The 19,826-nt window shown below is 51.9% G+C and overlaps 1 protein-coding gene across 1 annotated transcript in view; it reads right to left on the bottom strand.

Annotated features, from left to right (window-relative positions):
* The window catches only part of RBM19 (RNA binding motif protein 19), a 123,305-nt gene that overhangs the window by 81,741 nt on the left and 21,738 nt on the right, over positions 1-19,826 (bottom strand). Inside the window, 7 exon segments of the mRNA XM_055322934.1 lie at positions 1,173-1,252; positions 3,866-3,926; positions 5,971-6,140; positions 14,467-14,596; positions 15,867-16,067; positions 18,013-18,123; positions 19,708-19,804. Of these exon segments, the coding sequence (XP_055178909.1) occupies positions 1,173-1,252; positions 3,866-3,926; positions 5,971-6,140; positions 14,467-14,596; positions 15,867-16,067; positions 18,013-18,123; positions 19,708-19,804 (850 nt within the window).

The following is a 19,826-nucleotide window of genomic DNA, read 5'->3' as shown; positions in this document are numbered from 1 at the left end:
CACATGACATTCTGACTATGGCTTCAAAGGGCCCCTGGACCCCTTGGAGCCCTTCCAGAGACTTGGGTCTAGAAGCCTGTCCTAGAGGCCTGGTCATGAGCACTCTGGCTGCAGAACGAGGGAAAGGCAAGTGCTGGAGGGGAACAAGCGGATCTGCAGAGAGACAGAGAAGTGTGTGGGAGGGCACTGCTCCTTGTCCCTTACCACCCAATGCCTTCAGGATGTAGGGTACCAGGGCAAGACTGTTGAGGACACCATCTCGAGCACAGGCCTGGCTCACTTTGGGAAGGTGCAAATCCCAGGCTGTCCTGCTCCCTGCAGCCCCAATTCAGGTTCCCTCTTGCTACTGAGGGCCCGTCTGATCTTGCACTTCTGAAAAGGACATGTCCAGATACCTCGGAGTTTGGCTCCCTTGTCCCCACTGCCTCCACCCCTGCCCAGGCCAACACTCTTTCCTGCTTGGACGACTCAATGCTCTCTCACCTGCCTCCCTATGATCCGCTCTCTGCAGAGCAGCTGCAGAGACTGTCCAGAAGCATAAACCAGTCCCTTCGCAGTGTGCTCCAAGCACTCTGCCAAAATCTCACTGCCTTATACTGCATTCTAGTCCTTAAACGGCCTACAAGATCCAGGTCTAGGTACCAACCACCCCACACCAACTCCTGCCTCTCAAACATACTAAGCTCACTCCTACCTTAGCAGCCCTGCCTCATTCCCTTTGTACGTGCTGTTCCTCCCTCCTAGACTGCTCCCCCTTCAGATCTTTAGGTAGCTGACTCCTTCTTGTCAATTTTTACCTCCTCAAAGAGGCCTCCCCAGACCACACAGTGCAAAGTAGCCCTCTCAACCCATCACAGTGCCTTCTTTATTTCCATCCAAGTGCTTCTCATGGTCTTGTGTATTTATTCAGAGGTCTGCTCTGCCAGTCTCCTTGAGACATGGCACAGAGATGGAGACTAATGAACACACTATAGTGATGACAGAGTGCTGAGAATGGGTCTCAGTTTTTCTTAGGCTACGGTTCTCTCCTCCCTAGACAACTAGAGGAAGTGAAAGGCCCAGGAAAATATGGCCTAATCCGCATTCCTGTTCAAGTTCAGGAGTGCTGACAGGCAGCCCCCCCAGGCACCACCAAGTGCCTCCAGGGACCTCAGCCAAAATTCCCACCTTACCTGGAGCTGCTTGAGAGCCTTCTGGGCCTGCTCTGGCTTCCTGTATTCCACAAATCCAAATCCCATGGAAAGCAGCTCTCCTGAAGGAGGCAGAAATCACAGGGGTGAGGCAGATGGACAGGAAAGTGAAGAAAGCATGAGCCCAAGTGCAAGGGTCTCAGCAGGCCCCTGGACGCCCACTCTTTTCTCTCTTCCTCACACCTCTCCTTCATTCCCAAAAAGATTTCCACTCCTGGCTCGACATGTATTACCAGTCATCTTGAAGAACCAGCCAACAAAGTTATATAGCTGTCACCTGAGGCCCAGTTGACTATTAATTAACAGATGATTGACATGATAATTAACTTCGTAATAGAATTCCACCTTTGGGAGGGAGAAGGAATGAACAGGGATGACCATCGCTATGACAAGCGACACGTCTACCTAGGCAGTCCTCCTCTTCCACACATTATGTGGAAAATGAATATATGCATGAAAGCCAAATGCACCAAAGTCTTACTCTTTACAGGCAACACTGGCCATCCAATTACAGCTGCTCCTGAATTTCAGATACCAAGTTCCAATGAGGAGGGGGGCTGCATTATACAAACCTCTCTGGTTTGTATATATGTACAACTGTAATTCAGGGGAGCAGGTATTGTAGAGGGCATTTGTCTGATTACACCTTGACCTATGTCACAGAAGGTGACACACGCCTCCTCCCCTCCCTGCATATTATACAGATATACTTATTTTATTCTTTGGTTTTTTTTTTTCCACAGTTGAACTCAGAAGACTGCCTCAAGTCTGATGGGTCCAAATGACAAGCAAGATTCATCACCTTTGACTTGCTCACTGGCCCCATCTTTGCAATGACTGTATTGTTCGTAAGACTCAAGCCCCAACCAAGTGGGCTTCTTGCTTGCATTTCCATTCACTATGGAAATGTCCTATATCAGATGAGGCCCCGAGGCAGTAAGGAAGTCCACGAACTGTCCAAATGTGACTCTCTCTGTGGGCCACAGAAGAGAGTCTATGACAGAACTGTCAGCAGCCAGGCAGCGCCACCCTGTGACAACCCTGACCATTGGTTTCTTGAGCGGATGTTGGAAAGCTCTCCCTGGGAGGAGTCAAGATTAAAGGTGGTGGTGGGTGGTGTCTGCGTACACAGGACACTTAGAAAGCGTGTAAGACTGTGTGAAAGGCAGCTACGGAAAGTCTGGTTCATCATCCAATCACTGATGCTGTGCAGACCCACCACGCTTGAAGCGTGCTTTCCGTGACCTGCAGCAACCCTCCCAGGTATACAGGCTGTTTAGTCCCCTCCAACTCTGATGGAGGAGCCTGGTGGAGCAGGGCTCTCCAACACAAGCTCTTAAGAAAGAGAGCGCATGAGAGAGGTGCTCGCAACACTGAAAGATCAGGCAACTCTTTCTAAAGTACGCTGAAGAGCACTCCTGAGGGCTGGAGGCAGGCTCCATAGGTCTGGTGGCAGAGAGGGGCCCGGCAAGCCTGTAACCCACAGGGGCAGCCCCGGGCTGGGCAGCACCTCTGCCGGCCCGACTGGCCGCCTGGAAGTCAAGGGTCACCTCCTTTCCTGAAGCTCCTGCAACCAAGTCCTCAAATTGTTTCCTTGGTACTTAACTGCCTTTCTTATGTTCCCAAACTAGCCCTGTGGCTCCCAGAGAACAGGATGTTATAGTGCCCCCTAGATTTCTATGTTGACATCCTAATCCCCAGCATCTCAGAATGTGACCTTTGGAAAAAGGCTCTTTATAGAGGTGATCAAGTGAAAAGTGAGGTTGTTGGGGTTGGGCCCTGAGTCCATATGACTGGTGTCCTTTTAAGAAGGGTGACGGAGGGCATCTGAACACAGGACAGGCACAAGCCAAGAGAGCACCCCATGAGTGTGAAGACTACCATTCACAAGTCAAGGAGACAGGCTGGGGCAGGCTCTTCACAGCCCACACAAGGAACCAATCTGCTAAAACCTTGATCTTGGACTTCTATGCTATGTGGAGATGCCTGTGCTGGGCTCTAGTCCCTCATCACCCAATGCTGTACCCACCAGCTTGTTTCTGTGCCAGGACACAGCTCTGGCTGACTCACGTGGCATCCCTGCAAATCCTGCCATGTGGAAGGGATGGGATGGAACAGCTGTGAAAGAGCAAGAACGTGTGGCCTGTCCATCATATGTAGGGAGCCAGGGCTGGAGAAGAGACAAGCAGGGGCCCGGGGCCTCATGATAATACCAGAGGCCAAACGGAGAGATGAGGGTGGCATCTGTAAGGTGTAGGCACCCATAGGCCATGGAGATACATGGTTCATGGCTCAGTGGAATGTTCCAGAAGGTTCTATGTCTGGGTTGTTTCTCTCGGAAGGGAAGTGGGAAGGCCTGAGATGGGTCTCTTCCTGCTCTTCTCTAAGAAACTTCCAAAGCCCAGAGGTGCTAGGGGAAAGGCAAGGCTTCTGCTATGGTAGTGTCACTGTACACTGGTGGCACATCAAAAGTACTGCTCGGAGACCATGGGACAGTCCAAGGTGGCAGAGTCTAAACTCAGAAGAACCTGATGTACATGGCTGCCTCTGAGGGTGACAGTGCTTCAGGCCAAGAGGGCATTCAAAATCAGCAAGCAAGAGTTACCCCTACCCCTACCCAGAGCAACAGGTTCTTTTGGAATTATCTTTTCTGAAGGCAGTTTCCTAAGGAATACCTGCTTTATTCTTCTTCTTGGAAATGGAGCAGCTCTTCACCATCCCTGCTTTGGAAAACACCTGGAAAGGAATGTCAACATGCATCAGCAGTATTTCTAGGCTAATCCTGCAACAAGTACAGGAGCATCTGGAAAGAAGCTGCGTATGTGACCACAGGCCCCAAGATGGAGGGAGTAACAGCAGAGTCGATACCCAGACTGTGCTTAAGATACAGACACTTGGGCAGCCCAGGCAGCTCAGCGGTTTAGCGCTGCCTTCAGCAGCGGCATGATCCTGGAGTCCGGGGATCGAGTCCCGCATCGGGCTTCCTGCATGGAGCCTTCTTCTCCCTCTGCCTCTCTCTCTCTCTCTCTCTGTCTCTCATAAATAAACAAAATCTTAAAAAAAAAAAAAAAAAGATACAGACGCTTAGGGACTCTCTCAGTCTGAAGGTCTGACCCTTGGACTATCTCACTCGTCCTAAACAGATCTTTAAAACCACTCCATGGGAAGATTCTCCTAACATCCCTATTTTACAGGTGACAAGACCAAGGCACAGATGGGACAAAGGACTTGCCCAGGGTTGCACCGTTGGCCAGGAATGAGGCCGAGATCCATATGCAGGCAGTCTGACCTTAACCCAGTGGCACCATGAAGTGGTAGGGGCCTGTGGGCTGGATGCTGTTCCTGTAAAGCTTTCAATGGGCTTATGGCCCTGGGACCGTAACCGGACATCCTGAAGTTCAGTCCTCACAGCTATGCAGGAGGCATCTGGACAACATCATCCTGGCCGTGCCTCCCAGCTCATGAGTCTGAAGCCTGGGTGCATCTTCCTGATGACATTCCCATGCCAGACCCAGGAGAGCCAGCACACTGGAAATGAACACCAGCTACAAGCTGCTTTCGCCTAGTCGAAGCAATCCATCACAGCTAGGGTGTGCCTCTTTACAAAAGCAAACTCAAACTGAACCAAAACAGATTCAGGAAGCAGCCAATGATAAATCCAAGGGTGGGTCTCCAGCTGCTCCAGACAGTGAATCTTTGCCCTTAAAGATACTGCTGTGTTGGCTGAGGTGCCCCTCTGCCATGGCCACTCTTCTGGTCCGCAGGAGGATGGTCACATCACAGAGACTTAGCCAGATGGCCTCAGGGTGGAGGCTCTGACCTCTTGCCTCCCCAAAGAGGAGACACCTCAATCTCTCCCTCCAGTTGCAGGCTGACCTCCTTTCCGTCTACCGACCCACCACCTTCCTGCCTCTGGGATTCTGCAGACCCCCATTCTCCCTCTTGAATCCATCTGTGGGATTTTGGAACTCCAAAGAGTTTTTAGAAATCAATTAGTTCAATCCTTATGGCCATCTTGTTTTTTCAGAACCAATCCATGGCTGTCAGCCTGCTAATAATTGCTGATTTACGCATTAAAAAAAAAGTGTCAAACCCAGTTCATAGAAATGAAGAGTCTCCCTGTAGCAGTTCTCAGACTTGCGGGGGGAGCTTGCAGACCCTAATACTTTGGAATTGGAGGCCCCATTTCCTTATCTCTGGCCAACTCCTTCCAACGTCCCCCAACCCCACTCAGTGTAGGACCCGCTTGACATTTCCCAAATACCTACTTGGAGATGCCTATCTTTTTACCCTCTGCCCTCCCTCTACCAAGAATGCAAAACCTACACCCTATCCAGGGATTACAGGCAGAGCTGCCCCACACTCATTCTTGTGTCTTCTGTACGCTCTCATCAGGCCAGAAGGTTGTGCTAACATTTGCTTTTGGGTAGTTAACATCACAGAAACAATGGGAGGGGGGAGCTTTGTTTTCTGAATGTACAATGCTAACGAATGCAGACTACAGCTTTCACACTGCATGTGCCTCCCTAGCCGCCCTGACACGTCCCCTTCCATGTCTGTGGCTGCCCCTCCCAGCCCCCAGGCTAGTCTGCCCATGACTCAAACCCCTGGGTGAGATGCCTACGGGACAGCCCAGCAGGGATGTCAAGTGGCTGGTGGCTGGTTGTGAAGTCCCGTATCAGCACGAACCAGATTTACAGGCAGAATGTGCACAGGCACCACATCAGGAGAGGGGCTTCCCCGCCCCACCACCCGCCCTCCGTTCTTAACCATCACTCACTCCCTTCAGGGTCTCCTCCGTCGTGCTGAAGTTGAGATTTTTAATAAACAGAGTACACCCAGGGAGGCTCTCTTCCTCCTCTTCCTCTTCTTCCTCTTCTTCTTCCACTTTTGCTGGACAGTCCTCAGCTCTTCCTTCTGCTGGCTTTTCACCTTCTGGGGTCTCATTGTCTGGCATAAGCCCCCCCCCCCCAAAAAAAAAACAAATCTGTTAAATGTCAAATCCATTAAAGTTCAAGGGCCTAAAGCACAGAACCTGCTAGACCAGTGGTGCCACCACTGTGCGGGCAACGTCGGGAAGGGGCACTGATTCCCAGCTGGTGCGGGGCTCTAGCCCCTCTCTGGGGGCAACAGGGGAAAATGGGGAAGGTACAAGGCTGTCCTGCCTCCAGCCTCTTTTAAAGAGAAAGAAATGTGAAAGACAGACCAGAAGTCTGAGCCTTGGACTAACCCACGCTAATCTGAACTTCAAAATAAATTACTGCGTGAACTGTTTTATAGAACCACAAACTTCTGTAACATGTTACTTTTCTGCAAAAACAAGACTGAGTGAATTCTCAAATTAAAATGTGACTCAAAACTTTTGAAAAATTACCGAATGGGAGCAAAACTTAGAACATTCTAAATACCCCATGAACTTCAGGGATGTTATGTTCAATCAGAATTCCCAATATACATAACTTCAAGTAGCCATACACGTTAAGACCGTGCCTTATCTATACCCAACAACATAAATTCAGACTTGTGCATGACAGTAAAAAATTAATAATAATAATAAAAAAAACCCAGTAAATACTCATAAGAAGGACACTAGGACACATGCAGCGCCACCAAAGGTTGGGATATGTGTTCATTAAATATGATGTTTCCAAAGAATGTGCGAGAACACAGAGCGACACTTAGGATATAAAAATCACAAGAAAAGTTAAGACATGAAACAATGAACAGCATGAGCCCAATCAGGTTCCATACAGTTTCTGAGAGGTATGTGCAGGGAGCAAAAGCTGGAAGGGAACACTGAATGTGCTCCTGGGTGTTTCTGGAGAACAGGATTACAGAGCCTTCCTGCCACGGCTATTCAGAAGGAAAAGCATCTTAGGAAGAGGGAAGAGCAAACAGGAGATTGTGCATCAGCAGGCCAGTGTGCGTGGCTGTTACTCAAAGCCAGCTGTGGTGACCTGCAGGTGACAGAAGCCTCGGAAAACTGTGCCTAGTATCTTGACCTCTTAGAAGTCCTGCTGTGACAAAATGTGTGCAGTTCAGGTCAACCTCCCCAAGTCACATAATCGGGGTCCAGGGTATCCTAACACCCCATACAAGTTTCTGAAGCTCCTCCACACCCTGGGGAAACTGAACCCCACCCTGGAGGCTCTACAAAGCGGTCATGAGACGGCACCCTTGCACCCGTGTGGTTCTGAGCGGGGGGCCTGTCCCTCTGCATGGATCCAAACCTGCCACATCCTGCCCGACACTGGCCGACACTGGCCCCTCGGAGGCAGCTCTGCGAGCCGGCTCTAGGCTGACAGACACAGCCCCCTCCTCCTGCACACCTGCACTCCAACAGTTCAGGCTTCCGGGGGTCCAAGCCCGCTCCCCACCCTCATGCCGAGTACTCTAACCGTCTCATGTCTGTCTCCCCTGCCCCTTCTGAGGCAAGCTTAATGCTTGCAAGTCCTAATTAAGCTTCAACCGCTTTGTCATAAAAAAAACCCTTTCAAGCCCCGATGGTGACGGGCGGCAGTGATAATGTTGTCTGTTTCACATCAGTTGAACAGACAGCCTTTGCCCCTCCTGCTCCCCTGGAGGTGAACCCAGAACCCAGACTTTCACTCCAGGACAAAAAAGAAGAAATCAACACAAAGGCTCCTCCCCCACCCAAGAAACTCACACAATTTACCCAACAAGGGACTCCATGGTGTGGCCATTTGTACTCAACGTTCAAAGCAAAGCAGGGTGGACAAAGTATTGCTAATGATGGGGAAGCAAAGCTATGCAAAGTAGCTAAGACTTCGGGTTCTGAATGAGAGCTTCAATCGCGCTGAACACCATGACCTTCAGCCAGGAATGACATTTCCACCCCACTGACTCCTTGCATTTGCCAATTCGGAGATGAAAGCAGGGGGGAGGGAAGGCTGATTAGACTCCCCTCTCCCCCCACGCGCCAGGCACCAGGCTCCATGCCCCAGGTGGACTGTCTCATTAATGACCACGGTAGCCACATAACAAAAAGTGGGCAGCCCACGGACAATGCTGGAGGCTGCTGCATCTGCACCATCAATCTTAAGGATCTTCAGGTTGGGAGAGAGGTTTGGAAGACCAAAGAAAGAAATTCTTCTTAAAGAGAAAACAGCGGTGGGGATGATGGTGATCAAGAAGGCTCATGGCTAGCTTCAGGGGGCAGCCCCTTCTTGATACCAGCCAGCTGCTGCCATGGGAGGTCAGCTTGGTGCACTCCTGCATTCAGGTCTTCCAAGAGAAGCTGAAAATCCATGTTTTGACAGAAGAACCCATGCTGTTTAAATCTCAGCAACTAACTCAATGGCCTGCAGCTTCTGTACTAGGCAGTGGTCAACCAATAAACCAACCAGCTCATTGGACCTTTGCACACTCCTCCCCACCACACCCAGGTTGCCAGCCCTCCCAAGGGCCCAGAACCCAGCCAGTCCCCAGTGTCCTGGGGGTTCAAAGCCTCACCAGGACACAGCAGCTTAGGGGAACCCGACCCCAGCCTGCCTCCCTGCCCTACAAGCAGTGGCTGCCCTGCTTCAAAGAGCTATGTAAAAGGTCAGAAGCACCTGCCCAAGAGATGTGATGTGTGGGTTTAGTGAGAGCGGAGCTGAGCTGGGCTTACACTTAGGGTTGGCACCCCAGGAACAGCAGATGGATCCTTATCATGGCGAGAGAGCTGCCCCTGGCCCCTGCCCCGGCAAGAACAAGGGCTGCCGGGACCTATTTCCTCCCCAGGTGCACGGCTGGCCTGGATCACCTGGCTCCTCCAACTGCTAATAGGTCAACCAACAACCCTGACCCCCAATATCCGGGAGGAACATCCAGCTTGAAATAAAAGACATGATTAAATGTGGCCTGGCCGTCCTCCAACAGCACAGAGGTGCCTGTTGTTTCTATAAACCTCTGTGTCCCTAGCAACCACCTGCCTGCACCTGTAACTGCCCTTGGGATGCTGGGAGAACTAACAAGACAAGGGGGCTGGTCTTGAGATCTGCTGAAAACAAGGGGCTTGGAAAATTGAGAAGGGGCCCACAGACTAGCCAGGAATAGCACAGAGCTGTGAAATGCACACAAGCCTTAGGAATGAGTGGCCCGGTCAGAGTCCAGGTGATGCTACTCACTAGTGGTGTGGGCTTGGGTGACTATGTGGACCCCTACCTCAGCATGCTCATCTAGAACGTGGAATTAAACATGCTCATGCATGGATGCGTGCACATACCTGCACTATGCTGGGTTGTCTGGAAATACAAGTGTCCGCTACTCCATCTGCACACAGGATCTCCAGTGCAAGGCATCACTACCTCTCATCTGGATGACAAGTGGCCACCTTACTGGTCTCCCCTGAGCACTGGTCTCTGGCCTGCTAGCTTGTCCCATCTGTTCCCTTTCCCCCACTACAGCTGCACAGGCCTCTATTCTGATCGCTAAACCTAGCCCTACCACAGGGCTTTTGCACTTGCTGCCCCCTCTGCCTGTTCTGCTCTCAGCTTCTTTCTAGACTTGCCTTCTCATCAGGTCTCAGTTCAGTGTCCTCCCCTCAGAGCACTTCCTGTCAACTCCAGCTCCAGAGGTCTCCAGTCCAGGTCCAGCCACTCACCATTCACATTCCCCTAGGCTCAACTCAAATCCCTTATCCCATTCTGAAATCACCTTGTCTGTTCACTTCTCTGTGTCCCCCAACAAGCAGGGAGCTCCTTGAGGATGGGACCCCTTCTGACTTGTCACCACTGCATCCCCTACACCAGGCCCAGAGCAGACACTCCCAAATATTCGTGGATGATGGCTACGTCCAGCACTTGGCATGTGACTGGAACACAGCTGGCATCCCACAAATGACACTTAGTGTGACCAAGAGGAGCTGTGGGGTCATAGCTCAGTGTACAAGACATCAGGGCTGGTGGCTCTGGGTGCACCTGGCTCTCCCTGTAGTTCACAAGTCACTAAACATCTCTGTGCTTCCTTTTTGTGATCTAAGACAGGGAATAACTTTAAGAGGGCCCCCTTGCAGGATGATCAGGATAATTAGAGCATAGAAGGCTATCAGAACAGTGCTTGGGGGTGGGGGTGCCTGGGTGGCTAAGTGGTTGAGCATCTGTCTTCGGCTCAGGGCATGATCCCAGCATCCTGGGATCGAGTCTCACATTGGGCTCCCCGCAGGGAGCCTATTCTCCCTCTACCTCTGTTTCTGTTTCTGCCTCTCTCATGAATAAATAAATGAAATCTTAAAAAAAATACAGTGCTTGGGCCTATGGTGATCTAGAATAGTCTCACTGGTCTTAGTATCACCCCGACTGTCCACACTGCACATGCTACCCAGCCAGGCCTTGATGAGAAATCTGGGGGCAAATGTCACAGACCCCTAACCCCGCAGCCAAGAGAGGGAGGCAGTGGCTATCCATAGCCCATAGGTCTCTCCCTGCAGGGTGGGCTGCCCGTACCACACCTCAGTGTCTAGGGGGACCGTGTCCCTGCTAGCCACATCCCTGGGAAGGGCTCCTGCTCCCAGAGCATCCAGGCCAGGCTCTATTGGGGCCCAAGCCCACATCCATGTCCAGAGAGGTGTGGCGTGGAGGCCAAGTGCCATGGCAGCGAAAGCCAAAGGTCATTTTTAAAAGCACTTCTGCTCCTGGCCCGAGTGGGAAGACAAAGACAAGAAAGAAAAAATGAGATCCTGTGAAACTCAAACAGATGTTTGCCAACAAAATCACCAGGAATCAGAGAAAGAGGGAAGAAGTAAAGAGGAGAGAAGGGTTAGGCCAGAGGGTGGGGGTGCGTGGTGGGGGCGGGAGGGCAGGATTTCAAAGCAAGGGGCTGGAGGGGGCTGGGGCAGGCAGAGGAGAATGTGCTTCCATCTGTAGTTAGCACAATAAAACCCAGTCACGCATCACCACATGGGGCTTTATTATAATCAGGCCGCAGAATTTACTGTGGCTCCCCCCCCCCCCCCAAGCTCTGGGCGCCGAAAGCTGACAGCAGAGAAGACCGTTATCAGTTGCAAGCAGCTTTCCAGGACCTCCCCCGACTCTGAGCCCTTTATCTGGAGGTGAGGGTCTTGGTTGTGGGGAGATAAAACACACGGTCCCCCTCCCTTGAGACTGGTACAGAGAACGGAGAGCTTTCCAGAAAGGAAGGGAGGGGTAGAAAAATAAAAGCTCCATCCACTCCACTCCCCACCCCCTTCCTTCAGGGCTGAAGAAAGTCTCGGGGCTGGGGGGCTGACTGAGTCCCCATGCACGATGGGGATCCGGAAGCTTCAGGAACAAGGTGGAAGCCTGGGTGTGGGGGGAGGAGCAGGTGAAAAGGAAAGGCCCCAGGAGGCTGGTGCGGGGGGGGGGGGGGGGGGGGGGGGGGGGGGCTAAGTATGCGATCTGTGGAAGAAAAGGAACAGAAAGGGCCAAAAGAGGCCCAGGAGGTGAGCTCTGTGGGAATTCACCTGGTGATGGGGGACTCAGCAGGCCTTGAAATCAGTCCAGACACGCACAGCTTCCCGTCTGAAATCCAGCCTGCAGCCGAGCCCCTCTGCCCAGCTCCCTGGCCTCCTTTGTGTGAATCCCATCAGCCCTGCGAGGCAGAGCCTGTCAGAGGGAGTCTGTCTGGGACGCTCTCAACACGGCCACACAGGCCCAGTGAAACAGGGCACACAGCACTCTTAACTGCAGACTCAGGTACGTGGTCTCTGCAAAGCCTCCTCTCGGTGAGCTCCAGAGCATTTCTGGACGCAGGGCCCACTCCTACTAGGAGTGAGACATCTCAGGCCCACCTCCACCCAGCCCTATCTGTCTCCCCACCAGGCCTCTTCAGGGGAAGAGGGTCTGTGTTGGCACCCACTGGGGTCACCCCCACTCAGCATATGCTGGTGCTCACAGCTAAATGCCAGACTATCCACTCCGGCTTCTGCTGCCAAATGCACAAAAGGAGCAGAGTAACGATGCTTTACCTACAGCACCTCACCACACTCTTACCAATGCCCTGAGAGGTCAGCATGGTCATCATACCCATTTTACAGATGCAGAAACTGAGCCTCAGAGGACAGTGGATTGCCCAGCCACAGGGCTGAGATGACAACAAGGAAGATGGCAACTTCCCCGGAAGCTCTGAGCTGCACAGAGAGGAACCCAAAGTCCCTAGTGCAGGGCTGGGCATGGAGTAAATGCCCTTGGGTCCACTTAGCACCATGCACTGCTCTCCTACCAGGTGCCAGGCACTTTGCTGGATACTGAGGTTCAGCAGTGAGCAAGTGTGCAAGGTACCTGCCTTGTGGAATGGACTTTCTAACAGGCAGTCAAGCAGATAGACACCAAGGAAATGAGCCTGTCCACAACGCAGTTCCAGGAAGTAGGAAAGGGTTAGAACAAAGCAAGGGGTAGCTCATGGTGTAGGCATCAATTGGTACCCACGGCAGGAGCCGTGACTGTCACTGTCATGAGTGCTGGTACCACCTCCGCTCCACTCTGACAAGGGATGAACGCTGGAGCACATGCCCCCCATCACTAAGATCCTACTGTGTGCTGGAAGTTTAGGACACAAAGACAGATAACCCAGCCCCAACTCCTGCAGGCACAGACAGGTGCAGAAACCCTTCTTCCTGCATCTACACATAGCCGAGCCCAGGCTATACCTGGGACCTCACAGAGGACAGGGCACCCAGTAGCCAGCGAGGTGGCCACTCCTTGCCCTCGTGGTTTGTCAACTGCCAGAGATAGATGTGAAGCAAGAAAACCAAATGAATAGAGTACAAACCGTGACAAGTGTTACAGAAGACCAGAGCGAGGGGCCACACCAGGACATGTGCAAACGAGTGTGGCCACATGGTACCAGGCTTAGTGGTCCTGCCAAAGCAGGTGGGAAAGGGGCCCTCCCTTGTGGCAAATCTATGCACCTAAAAGGAGGACTGGCTTTGGCCAAAAGATACTGTTCAAGTTCAGGATTAGCAAGTGAGGCGAACACTAAGACAGCTGATGATTTTGGGGTGATGGCTAGTTAAGAAAAACACATGACTGTGTCAAGACAATTCTTCTTGATGGTGGCAAAAGTGGGCTTTGAAGGAATCCTGATCCAATCTGTGGACAAAACTAATTCATCAACAGGGGCTAGTGAAGGGTTCTCCAAGGTTCACACCAGTAATCAGTAACCCTGAGGACCAGGGAGGCTCCCAGAGCTGCAAGATGCAGACGAAAGAACTGCCCTCCCTGATTGGAACAAAGACACCAGACCAGGGGCTCCCAAGTGCCTTGTGCTGACTGGGCTAGTCCTGAAGGTTTCACAGACTCACGACAAGGTGACACATGCAGACAGCCCAGGAGGTTCACAGACAGTGAGTTCTGTTCAATGAAAAGTCTATTCTTTAATCTGAGAATTCTGCTTGCCCCATTTTTGCTGTGAGACACCTTTTCTGGGAAGGATGGAAATGGTAGATGGGAGACTTATCTTTTCAATTTATATTTTAATATGTGGGTAACCCTATGGGAGGTTGTGAAGGAAAGTGGGGGATACTGTGGAGGAGCAGAGTCCTAACAGCTGGACAACAGGACTGTCCAGGCTTTTCAAAACTTTTCTGAAGGTCTCAGATTCTAGGATATGGTCCTGGTCCCTACGATGAGCGCTTCTCGCCCCCTAGGGGGCATCTGGGGAACACTGAGGGAGTGCGGGGTGGTGTTTTAGGTTGCAGTAAGCACTGAGGGCATTCCCCAACATTCAGTGGGCAGAGGCTGGAGGTGCAAAATGACTGGCAAGGGGGAACAGTGCTGCCCCCGTGCCAATGGCGCCCCCTCCGCCCCCAAATGTGAAGCATTAGCTGGGGGTGGGTCATCCCTGTCCCTGACTCAGCGACCCTTTCCTGCCCTGGCCTGGCCTGCCCTTGCAGTCATTCGTGGCCAGGGGACATTGTGCCATTCCAAGGACCCAGAGAAGTTATCTCCCCTCTGCCAGCTGCCCTCACTGGCCAGGCATCCTGGCGGATGTATAAAATAAGAAGGTTCCTACCTGCTCTGTTCTAAATCCTACTGGTAGATTCTCAGGGTCTTTTTCCACCTTTAATAGACAAACTGAAAAGTTGGCTCCTTTATGCAATGCCCATAATTTCTATGCTCCGATTTTAAGGACATTTAACCTGGCTATAAGGTCCAAGAGTTTGAGATGCGCTGATCTCCAGGACAAATCAAGAACTTTAAACCAAACATGTGATAGATTTTAGTGTAGTACCCAGCCCTGCCACCACCCCTCCCTCAGCTTGCCCGCTGCCCCAGGACACCCTGATCTCAGCTCTTACAGGTTTCTGGCTCCGCCCTGTCTTCTTCTGCAGGTCCTGCTGGTGGATCTTGGGGTTCCTTCGTCTGCGGGGCTGAGCTGGAGAAGACGCCCACTGGAGCCCACTCCAGGTACAGGGGGGTGTGGTGAAACTGTAGAGACCGGGCAGGGGAAGGGCTCAGTTCCTTCTGCAGAGGAAGAGCCTGAGGCTCAGAGAGTATGGGCACCTCCCCCCAGGGAATGGAGCCAGCACAGACTGGCACACTCTGTGCCGTGTGATCCCAGAGACCACCACAGGGGCCCCCTTGCTGCAGCTTGGGGCTCAGGGGACAGGCTTGAGCATCTGTTGTCACTGGGCACATTTGCGTCTGCTTGTGTTTTCTCAATTGGGGAATGGAGGGGAGTGGGATGGGGAAGCAGGATCACTGATGAAGTACATGTCCGGGAGGAGGTGTAGTAGGGCTGTCAGAAACACACATTCTCTCCCTCCCTGCCCTTACACCACAGGCAAGGCAGGCACACATGTGCATGTACAGAGTCTTTCCTTTTAAAAACAGGACAAACCGACATTGATAAATAGTCTGCGGAGTGTTAAAGTGTCTGATAGAGAGAAGCTACTCATTGTGGGTAAATGGTGCCCCTCTGCAAAGATACATCCACATCTGAAAGCCCAGAACCTGTTAATGGGACCTTATTTGGAGAAAAGATCTTTGCAAGTATCATTAAGTGAAGGATCTTGAGATGAGAGCATCTGGGTGGGCCCCAAATCCAATGACAAGTGTTCACACAAGAGGAAGGCAGAGTCAGATCTGGGACAGAGGAAGAAGACCATGTGAAGATGGGAGACACAGACCGGATAGACACAGCCACCAGTCAAAGGACACCTGGTGCCTCCAGAAAATGGCAGAGGCAGAGAAGGATCTCTTAGAGCCCTCAGAGTGAGCAGGGCCCTGTGACAGTTGGCTTCAGACCTTGGGCCTCCAGAACCATGAGACAATACAGTTCTGCATTGTGGCCGTTTGTAAGAGAAGCCACGACAAACTAACACACTATTATAGACGTGTATGTACACATAACTTCTCTCTATCGGGAAACAGGGGACAGCCCTCTTACAGAAGTGACTTTGTACTTATTGTAAATCCTAGATATCAGGAGCTCCAAGAATGATGGTTCCAATTCACACAGGAAAGGAAAGCCAAGGGAAGCCATAGTGAGGCGACAAACGTGCTTCCTGGAGGAGGTCTAGGGCAATCCTCTCACGTGCTCCCGTCCTGAGGTGTTCTCAGGGGTGGGGTCATACTTAGACTATGTCAGAGAAGGCTGGTTTGTACATAGCAACGCACCAGCCAGGTCTGCGCTAAGGCTGCCTGCCGGTAATCGGCCCCCTTGGCCCTCTTCTGAGCAGGCCCCCAGCAGCCCTACCTTGGAGTAGGCCAGATGCCTGAAGGCCTTTCGGGCCTCCAGGGGCTCCAGGAACTCCACAATGGCAGTGATGCCGCCCTCGGGCAGGAGCACTCGGCCCAGGCTGCCAAAACGGCCGAAAGTCTCCTGCAGCTCAGCCACCAGGGTGCCCGCTGGGAGGTTCTTAACCAGGATCACAGTCTTGCTTCGCTCGGCCGCGGCCTGCAGGGTAGGAATCAATACACATGGGCAACAGGAGGGAGGATCCCCAGTCTGACCCCAGCACCAATCTGGGGTTGACCCCACACCTGGAACCTCTCAAGTACCAGGCACTTGGGGAGGGGGCCCCCACGACCCCTCTCTCAGGCACGGCACTCCAGGGGTAGAGACAAGGGGTGAGGGCTCCAGCTCTAGAGCCTAGGTCAAGTCTCAGCCCCTCCACTTCTGAGCCACAGCAGATTCTAACAGTGCTCGTGAAAAGCCCTCACTGGACCCACCCACACTGTCAATGCATCTCAGTGCCAACAGCCTTCTCCTGGAACTGGGGAGAGCTTACTGCCACACATGGGGCAGGAGGGAAGGGCTGAGAGGTTAACACCATGGGAGCAGCCTAGGCGCTCAGGACTCGGACCGTCCCCTGTCCTGTGGGCGGGACAAGCATGAGGAGTTCTGCAGTGTTCCCCCAGACAGACCTCAGCCCCTGCACTGTATCAGCAGTTACTGTAATAAGTATACCCTATACTAGTCTCCTTCCCCTACCCTTTTCTTATCAGTGTTCTCCGCACTGGCCAGTAAACTACATGCACTTGAACCTCCGTCTCAGGGTCTGCTTTAGCGAGAAGCCCAACCAAGACATTAGATATAAGGCCCTGAGACACATACTTAACTCAGCCTCAGCCCCTTACCTAACCAAGGGCAACACCTATTTGACAGGATCACTGCAAGGAAGGATTTAATTATGTGTGTCAATATGAGCCACGTGCACATCATATATACACTCTGTAAACGTCACAGATTAGTTTATTGAAAAACCATGTAGCAGAGGAGTACAGAAGAGGCAAGACAGAACAGCAGAACTCCAGGCATATGGAGCATCTGAGCACAAGTCTCAGCGTGGCTAGGAATCCAACCTGAAACCCTGGTTCAGCTGCTTGCACCCTGGCCTCTGTTTTCTCAGCAGCAAAATGGGAGGTAATACCCATCCTCTAGGCCTCACTGTTGCTCTGAGGACTGAGTGAGGCAGGTGAGGTGGAAGCCATCTGTAGGTGGGAAGGGCTGGGCCTCAGTGGGCTTCAGGTGCAACTCAGGCCACAGAGGACAGTGGTCAGGGGTGTGAGCTCTGGGACTGCACTCTGATCCACGACTAGCTGTGTGACCCAGAACATGTGTCTTGGCCTCTTTTGTGCCTCTATGGGCCACAATGGGAGCACAGTAGGGCTGCTTTCCCAGGTTGTCACATGAGTGAAATGAATACTGAGACACAAATTTAGAGGAACACTTTGGTGAGTCCCAGTAAGTGTTAGTTGTCAGTATCTTTACTTAACATATCTACCACCCCTTCCATCCCAACTGCCTACTTGCAGTAAAACCGGGGGCCTGGCAGCTGAGGAGAGGAGTTTCAGGAGTCAGAAGCCGAAATTTAGTCCAGACTCCTGCCACAGGCTCAGCGTTAGACCTCTAGTCACTACCCCTAACTTCTCTCTGGGCCTCAGTTTCCCAGCCTATGAAAGGGAGGGGAGGATGTGAGGTGGTCTCAGCAGGCCCACTAAGACTTAACCATCCATTAATCAAAACTCCTACCTGGTGGAGAATGAGCAGTCCTGACCTCTCTCCTACCTGGTCCAAGGAAGGTTCAAACCCCCCCGTCAGATCATGGATGCTCTTAATAAGGCATGGGGCAGCAGGCATGGGCTGTGTGGGGGCCCCTGTCATCTGTGTGCGAAAGCTGCGAGTTGTGAGCTAGCTGCCTGCACACAGCCTCCAACAGACACCATCCATGTCAGATGGGCCCTTATCTGAGCCCATGTGACATTTTCTCTAGAGATAACTTAGGGATTAGTAATAATTATCCTTGAAAGGCCTGATCCTAAACCCACCAGCACGTCCTGGATCAGAAGCCCCACCTTCGGCCCTCTAGCAGCTGGTGGCTTGCTGAGCTGGTACCCACCTGGCTGAAGGAGTCCAGACTGACCCCGTTATCAAGGAGGAAGCGCCGTACTTCTTGGACGAGCTGGGTCTCTCCCAGGGCCACGCGCACGGCCACGCTGCCCTTGGTCTCCTGTGGGAGGGGAGAGGGGAGAGGCCCGGTCAGTTGGCAGGTTGGTGACAGGTCAGCTGTCTCCCCCACCAAGGCCCCTCATGGACCTACTGTGATCTCATGGCTCCAGCTTGTGTTTCCCAGTAAATCAGGAACCCTGGATCTACCTCTCCAACTTCATTTCTCACCCTCCATTCCAGCCAAGCAGGCCAACCTCATCCCCACCTTGGGCCTCTGCATTCACTGACCTCTGCCTGGTGCTTACCCCACGATCCCTCCCTTCCATTCAATTTCTGCTTAGAGGTTACTTTGACTAGTGACCCTCATTCTCACACCCTGCCTGCTGCTCAGCTTAACGTTCCTTGCCATCACTGGCATGATGTGCTTGTTTACGTGCCAGTGTCTTCCTTCTCTGGAAGCCTCTAAAAGAACAAGACTTTCTGCGTGGGGTATGTGAGGAATCTGAAATGGCTGCACACTGCCTAACTGGCTAAGGCCTGGAGCTGAGCTGCCCAACATGGTAGCCATGAGCCACATCTGGCCACTCAACACATGAAATGTGGCACACTTGAATCAAAAAGTGCTCAGAGTATAAAACATGCACTGGATTTCAAATATTTTATGATGAAAAAAAAGCAAAATATCTTGTCATCTTTTGTATTGTGTATTAAATTGAAATGATATCTTGACTATGCTTTGGCTATACTGAATTAAATAAAACAGAATACAAAATGAATCTTGCCTGTTTCTTTCTGCTTTTTAAGAAACGTGGCCACTACAATGTCTGCAAATACACATGGGGCACATATTCTAGTTCTAATGAACAATGTAGACTTTATGAGTGCTGGGCAAATGACAATGGGTCGGCAGTTTATGGACCAAAACCATGGCTATCCTCTGCTGACTGGGTGAAAAACATACTCCGAGGTTTTGCCTAAGATGGACTTAGCAATGGTGTAACTAAAGACACATGCAATTTAAAGAAGCTGTGTGATCTGAGGAGGCTGGAGAGCTGGATGGGAAAAGTCAGCAGGAATTGAGTTTAACTCTGACAGGAAGAGAGGCAGACTCCTCTTTCCTCATTTCAAAGACTGTGGCTGGGGATCCCTGGGTGGTGCAATAAATAAAAATTAAAAAAAAAAAAAAAAAAAAAAGACTGTGGCTGCCCCAGGCACCAGGCAAGGGACTGGCTGCAACAACCCTTGGAGAAGTATGTGACAGGGTTCAGGGCACAGGCACCATGGTCAGACTTGGTGTCATCCCATCTCTGCCTTTTTCCAGGTGTGTCACCCTGGGCAAGTTGTTGTGTGTCCCCAGGCCTCAGTTTCCTCATCTGGAAAGTGGGACAGCAAGAGCACCTAGCTCAATGGGCTGTGGTGAGGAGCACTGCCCAGGTGAGTCTCTCTGACTTGGCTCCACAGAAGCCCAGTAGAAGCAGGCCTGGAGTGTGGACAGGGTACTTCCAGAGAAGACCCCAAGGATGGTTACACCTTCAGCCTGAGGCCCAGAGCTTATAAATGACCCCAGAACAATGGTCTCTCCCCTGCTCCTTCTCCCCTTGTGATCGGCCCAGAGCCAGGCATGTCAGACGGGATGCCTACTCACATGGTCAAACACTTGACTCTTGGTAGCATTATACTTCTGTGCAATGGCGTCAGCCACAGCGTTTGGGCCCATGAACAGCGTGTTCCAGTTGTGAGAGCTGAGAGGCAGAGGCAGAACAG

The sequence above is a fragment of the Nyctereutes procyonoides genome, unplaced genomic scaffold, assembly GCF_905146905.1.
Source record: "Nyctereutes procyonoides isolate TBG_1078 unplaced genomic scaffold, NYPRO_anot_genome, whole genome shotgun sequence".
NCBI lineage: Eukaryota > Metazoa > Chordata > Mammalia > Carnivora > Canidae > Nyctereutes > Nyctereutes procyonoides.
Note: the sequence above shows the minus strand (reverse complement) of the source record. Positions and strands in the feature narration are given on the sequence as shown.